General features: G+C 50.2%; 1 protein-coding gene across 5 annotated transcripts in view; it reads left to right on the forward strand.

The window, feature by feature from the left end:
- The window catches only part of ZDHHC14 (zinc finger DHHC-type palmitoyltransferase 14), a 277,903-nt gene extending 272,539 nt beyond the window's left edge, over positions 1–5,364 (forward strand). For 2 of the 5 annotated variants that reach the window (XM_043888082.1, XM_043888081.1), the window contains exon 9: positions 4,071–5,364. In XM_043888082.1, coding sequence (XP_043744017.1) covers positions 4,071–4,469 — 399 coding nt within the window. In that variant the 3' untranslated portion in view covers positions 4,470–5,364. Of the gene's footprint in view, positions 1–108; positions 2,660–4,070 lie in introns of those variants that run through there. The other 3 variants (XM_043888084.1, XM_043888083.1, XM_043888085.1) reach the window with 2 other exon arrangements.
- Positions 5,365–6,963: the final 1,599 nt, after the last annotated feature.

Below are 6,963 nucleotides of genomic sequence, written 5' to 3' on the forward strand. Positions count from 1 at the left end.
TGCTTTAGGTAAACTCTCAGAGGACCCCTCAAACTTCACATTAACTTCCCAGTGAATATGAACTGTCCAGAGCTTAACAGACCACAGTTGGCAACCTTTTCATCCCAGGGTTTTCTGATGGATGTCCATGAGCTCTGCTGCGCAGCATGGCTGGAAAGGCATGACCAGGGAAGGGAAAAGGCGCCTGACGGGAGAGACAGGAAGGAAGAGGTAAAGAGATTGGGGAGCCCGCCTCTCCCCTTGTGCCACTTGACCTTGGATATTTCCTCCAGCTCAGACCTCTGACATATTTTCCTGTGAGTCTGGAAGAGGTAGTCACAAGTACTTGGACTGATCCCTAAAACAGAATTTGCCAATCAGTTTTCAATGTTTTAATAAAAGGCTTTCTTCAGGTCCACAGAGACGAGCAAATCTAGTCGGAATTTTATCTTTCTCAAGATCTGGGGGTGTTGTGGGGACAGAGGTTTTAGGATTAATGAGGGCTTTCCAGAAAGAAAAGTTGAGAACCAGATTCCATCATCCAGAAAGTGGCCTGACTCGGGCAGCATCTCAGCCCCGGGGTCTCAGGCAGGGGGCGGCCAGCTCAGAGGCCGAGTTTGAGCTCTAGGAAACAGAGGCGGCACGGAAGCTGAGCCGTCGCCATCAGCCAGGACACTAGTGGAATTTTTCATAACATGTTCTTTGCAAAGCATAATATATCCAGAACCCCAGCATAGTTTCCAGGAGATGAATGTTTCATCAGGAAGGTTGCCCGTCCCTGCCTCTGCTCTGTCAAGAATGAGCCGATGTGCTGAACGGAACTGACAGCGTTGGAGACCGTGAGGGGCCCCGAGCTGTCTGCCTCCCCGACAGCCACACGGCTCAGCACGCCCCAGTGGCCAGGGTCCCTGCCCCAAGCTGCAGCTCCCCTCAGGAGCAGAGAAAGCTGCACCCACTGCGTAAGTGCTGCTTTGGCAAAAGGTTCAGGTGATGAGTGGGGATGCAGACGCTAAAGGGCTCAACGCCTGACAGTCAGCCCCTTTCTAGCACTTTTTTGTGGCATTTCTGTCTCATCCGAGTAGCCCCTCCACCCCTCTTTTTCAAGTTCCCTTGGCTGGGATGAAGCCATGATAGAAAAGCCAGGCCCTTGCCTGAGATTTGCTTTCCCTTCTTAAAGCTCCATCGTGAGCCCTATTCTTGTCTGGAAGTGAGGTCTTTGAACTTCTGAAACCTGCAAATTCTGTAGTGACTGTGTCTCTTCTCTCCCCCTCATGGAGGGTGGGGGACCAGCTCGGGGATGGCCCACCACTCGTGATTTTAGAAAGAATCCCATTTGGCTAGGAAGGACACACACACACACCGGAGCAAAAGAATAAAAGAACTGTGACTTCAGGAGAAACTCTTTTTTTCCCCTGAAGCCTGTGTTTTGCCTGATCTGAGTGGCTTCTGTGAACGGAGGTTGAGTGAGTTATGGCAGTTCTAGTTGTGTCTCTGGGCAGGAAGAAGGCAAAGCTCCTCCTTCACAAAGCTGCGAGTACGTGATTCGACGGTAACTCTGGAGTTCAAATGAAGGGAGTGGGGATGATAGACAAGCAATATTTATTAAGCACCTGCTAGCTGTCCAGTGTGCAGTGGTGGAAAGGGGTTTGCAGTCAGACAATGCTGGTCCCAAATCCCAACCCATCGCCTACTTTCATCCGTAAAGTCTTGAAGAAGGCGCCCACTCACATGAGATGCATATGTAAAGAGGAGAAATGTGTTTGTTGCACGAGCTTCCGCAGAGGTAGAGTGGAGTGCCTGGCTTCCTGCTTGAAATGTTAACAGGATACACTCCCCTAATAGCCACACTTGCTCCTGAAACGCACTGAGTCATCACACAGATTCAAGTTCAAGATCTCCAGTCATGAGAAGTCTCTTCTAGCTACTCTGAAACTTGCCCACAGCTCAAGGGAAGGGTTTCAGAGGTATCAGAGACCCACATTCCCCCTGCTAGAAATGTGTTCCCACGATTTCCTTTGCTCAACAGGATTAAGATTTAAGAACGTTTAAAAGAAAATGAAATATTTTGTAAAATGCTGGCATTCTCTTTCACAGAGTTTAAAAAACAAAAACAAAAACCACAGCTCAGTTAATGGTTCTTGAAGCTGATGAAAACTTAGCAGTGAGGAATTTTCAGGCTTTTACAAATAGTGTGATCAGGCCCTCAGGGGCTTCTGTTGTCCTTGTATTTTTCTTTTTGTGTGTGTGGCACAATATACATACATAAAATGCTCCATTTTAACCATGTTTAAGTGTGTGATTCAATGGCATTAAGCACATTCACATTGTTATCCAACCCTCACTACCATTCATCTCCAGAACGCTTTTCTTCTTGCAAAGCAACACTCAATACATCAAAGGGAAACTCCCCAACCCTTTCCCTGTAGACCCCAGAAGCCCCCATCCTACTAGACTCCTCAAGGTGCCTCCTATAAGTGGATTCATACAGTAGTTTTCCTTTGTGTCTGGCTTATGTCACTGAGGTTGATGTCTTCAAGGTTCATCCACGTCACACTATGTGTCGGAATGTCCTTCCTTTTTACAGCTGAAGAATACTCCATGTCTGCATCAGTCAGTCAGTCAGTCAGATCAGTCACTCAGTCATGTCCAACTCTTTGTGACCCCATGGACTGAAGCACTCCAGGCTTCCCTGTCCTTTGCCAACTCCCGGAGCTTACTCAAACTCATATCCATCGAATCGGTGATGCCATCCAACCATCTCATCCTCTGTCGTCCCCTTCTCCTCCTGCCCTCCATCTTTCCCAGCATTAGGGTCTTTTCCAATGAGTCAGTTCTTCGCATCAGGTAGCCAAAGTATTGGAATTTCAGCATCAGTCCTTCCTGTGAACATTCAGGACTGATTTCCTTTAGGACTGACTGGTTAGATCTCCTTGCAGTCCAAGGGACTCTCAAGAGTATTCTCCAACACCACAGTTCAAAAGCATCAGTTCTTCAGCACTCAGCTTTATAGTCCAACTCATACATGACTATTGGAAAAACCATAACTTTGACTAGACGGACCTTTGTTGGCAAAGTAATGTCTCTCCTTTTTAATACGCTGTCTAGGTTGGTGATAGCTTTTCTTCCAAGGAGCAAGCATCTTTTTATTTCATGGCTGCAGTCACCATCTGCAGTGATTTCGGAGCCCCCCCCCCCCAAATAAAGTCTCTGTTTCCACTGTTTCCCTATCTATTTGCCATGAAGTGATGGGACCAGAAGCCATGATCTTAGTTTTCTGAATGTTGAGCTTAAAGCAACTTTTTCACTCTCCCCTTTCACTTTCATCATGTCTGCATAGACCACATCTTGTTTATCCTTTCTTCTGTTGATGGACACTTAACTTCCACCTTTTGGCTATTGTGAATAATGCTGCTGGGAACATGGGTGTACAGGCCCTGGGGGCAGGGGGGGTTGTTGTTGTTTTGTTTTTCGGGTTTTTTTTTTACTGTTGTGTTTTTTGGTTTTTTGCTGTTGTGTTTTGGTGGGGTTTTTTTGCTTGTTTGTTTTTTTGTTTGTTTGTTTGCTGTGCTGGGGTTTAGTTGCAGCATGCCAGATCTAGTTCCCTGACCAGGGATAGAACCTAGGCCCCCCTGCATTGTGAGCAAGCACAGAGTCAACCACTGGACCAGGAGGGAAGTGCCAGGGGCCTGTATTTGTAAAACAATGTGGGTAAACCGGTTTTCAGCACAGGAGCCGCATGGACCTCAGCCCACTGGCAGGTGCCAAAGCCTGTGCTTCTGTCCCCGGGGTTGTTTTTAAGTTAGGGCCTGCCTGCAAACAGGGGCCGGAGCATCCAGCCTGCGGCGGCTGGGACCCTCCACCCCAGGTCCCCGTGGGTGACTGTTAGTTTGAGCGGCTATTCCGATTCCAGGAGTCTCCACGTGGAGCCGGGCTGCTGCGCACGCTCTCCGCTGTCTGACCCAGATGTCACTAACGGGTTTCTCTCTCTCTCGCATCCCGCCCCCTCCTGCCCTCTGTGTGCCCTTCCCCCTCCACCCCCACCCCCTTGCCACCTCTCGCCTCCTCTTTGCTGGCCCCCTGCCGCTCTCCAGTGCGACCAAGACCAGTGCATTCAGAGCACCAAATTCGTTTTGCAGGCCGCGGCCACGCCCCTGCTGCAGAGTGAGCCCAGCCTCACCAGCGACGAGCTGCACCCGCCCGGGAAGCCGGGCCTGGGCACGCCCTGCGCCAGCCTGACGCTCGGGCCGCCCACGCCGCCCTCCTCCATGCCCAACCTCGCCGCCGAGGCCGCGCTCACAGACATCCTGCCCCTGAAAGACGAGCACGTGGCCCACCAGTTCCTGACCCCGGACGAGGCGCCCTCGCCACCCACGATGCTGGCGGGCAGCCCGCTGGCTCACAGCCGCACCATGCACGTGCTGGGCCTAGCCAGCCAGGACTCCCTACACGAGGACTCGGTGCGCGGCCTGGTGAAGCTCAGCTCCGTGTGATCGCCGGGCCCCGGCCCGCCCAGGGGATGCTGCCCACCGTGGGAGCGGCAGACCCGGCGCCCTCACCACGATCCCCCACCGTGTGACCCAGTGCGCGGGTGGCCAGCGCAGCTGTAAGCCCTGGGGTAGGAAGACCCCTCCTTGGGAGAGAAATCAGAGGGCCCAGGCGGGCAGGACCTCAAAGGCTGACAGCTTGGTTTCATTTGAATTTTCTTCCCCACCCTGACCGGCTTTGCTAACAATGAAAATAGAGACCTGACTATTTTCAGGTGTTTGGAATATGAAGGGTGGGCCGTGGGGGAGGGAGACAGCCTCGGGAGCTCCCCCCACCCCCACCCCCAGCAGAGTCTGGGAGGAGAGGGGGCCCCCTGGGGGGCTCCTCTTGCTGCTCTGGACCAGGTAACAGAAGGTTTGGGACCCTTGTGGCCGGACTGAGGTTGAACTTAAGTGTTATGCTACTAATATCTGAAATAGACATGCCATTCCATTTGTTAATTTAAAAAAGGGAAAAAAAAACCGACCAGATGTGGACTGCATGCCACGCTCCAGTCTGTGCTGGGTGGTGATGGTATTGGAAAGGAACTGCTGCTGCTTTTCTTTCTTGGTTTTTTTTTTTTTAATTTCGTGAATTCTCAAGTGCTGTTTTATGGGAAGACAGTGCAACAGACCAAGGCTAATGGACCTTGCCATCCTCGCCAGCTTCTTCAGCTTAATTCTACATGAGTAGGTGGCGCCTGGGCTGCGGAGGGGCGGGTTTTATCCTATCCAGTATCAGTTAACCTTCTGTTTAGTAGTTAACCTGAGGTGTTGTGTTGCACACACCCACCGCCGCAATCTTCACCTCCTTGTGTGACCAAATTCCTGTGGACAGCCAATAAAATGACGTCCTCTGTTATTTTGGATCTGTGTACAGTTATCCTTCTCAGCTGACGTGACACCACCACCACCCAGACGGCCTGCAGAGAGTGCGGTTTTACTGAAGCAGTTCTAGTGAGGAATGGTCCCCAGTCAAAAAACCAGCTCCTTGAATTGTGGGGGATTCATGGGATGATGGGGCTTTCCTGGTGGCTCAGGTGGTAAAGAATCTGCCTGCAATGCGGGAGACCTCAGTTTGATCCCTGGGTTGAGAAGATCCCCTGGAGGAGGAAATGGCAACCCACTCCAGTATTCTTGCCTGGAGAATTCCATGGACAGAGGAGCCTGGCGGGCTACAGTCCTTGGGGTCACAAAGAGTTGGACACGACTGAGTGACTAACGCTGTAGCGGAATTTGCTTCCCTTTAACAGGTTGGACCACGATAGCATATCTATGGCCAGTTATGGGGAGAGGGCTCAGAGAGAAGCTGGGCTGGGGGCGTCTGCTCTGCCCTGGGCTGTGTTTGAGTGTTGCCAGAGCTCAGGGTAACTTGAGATCCTGGTAAAGCTGTCAAGAGAGAGGAGGAGAAACTGGCTTATTTTAGGCAGGGATCATGTCGACTGTCATTCTTATTCAGACACTAGTCAGAATGGAATTAAGAAAATTACTGCTTCATTCAGGTTTGTGTATCATCTAGAAGGGAATGCACCAGCTCTGCATTTAGGAGGGAAGCCACTTTGCAGGGACTAAACCCCCTTCTGTCCTTTCCAGATGATAAACCCAACAAGCAAACCTACTCGAGTTCAAAGTTGTGCTCTTGCTCCTCACAGCTGTATGAAAGCAGGATGCACTGATCATTGATACCAGAAGCCCTGGATGATTTGCACTGATGGAAAAGGGCTGTTTCTCCTGAGAAAGAGTTGCCCTTTTATAGAAGAAAAACAGGAAAGAGGAAAGAAATAGAGAAGCACAATTTCAAGTCTTCTTTGGAATAAAGTCATTTGTTCATAGGTAAAAAAAAATAATCTATGCTGAAAATAGCTGCAGCCAGTGAGTTCGCTTCTAGATGATACATGAGCCCAAATGAAGCAGTAATTTTCTGCAGCGAATCTTTGAACCATTCTTATGTTTCATACTCCGTACATGAATAGAAAGTGGGAAAGGTAAATTATGTGCGGCCATTTTTTATTATCTGGGCCTCTTCACAACTTGTACCCACTTGGAATTTATGCTTACAGGGACAAAGTCCTTCCTTACACAGCCACACACACCCACTGTCATCAACACACACAAAATTCTCCTTGCAGACTCTGCTTGTGAGCAAGAAGTGACTGCCCCTCAATGTGTCTTCCTTGACTTCCCAAATTCTCTCTGTTCTTTGCTTCCTTCCATCTGCTCGCCAGAGACCCAGGAGAGAGTGGGACCTGGTGAGAAGAGAAAGGTGGCTCGGTTCTCACTGCTTCCTGTGTGGACAAGTCCATTCCCGGCTTCTTCACCTGGAGGAAAAGACAATGGCCTCTCCATCTCTAACATCCTCTGATTCAATGATCGCAATTTCCCATGACCAGTCCTCTTCCCACCTCACTGGGAAAAAGTCCACAGAGCAAGGCTCCTTACTCACTTTTCTCTACATAAGGCA

The sequence above is a fragment of the Cervus elaphus genome, chromosome 26, assembly GCF_910594005.1.
Source record: "Cervus elaphus chromosome 26, mCerEla1.1, whole genome shotgun sequence".
In the NCBI taxonomy this organism is placed as follows: domain Eukaryota; kingdom Metazoa; phylum Chordata; class Mammalia; order Artiodactyla; family Cervidae; genus Cervus; species Cervus elaphus.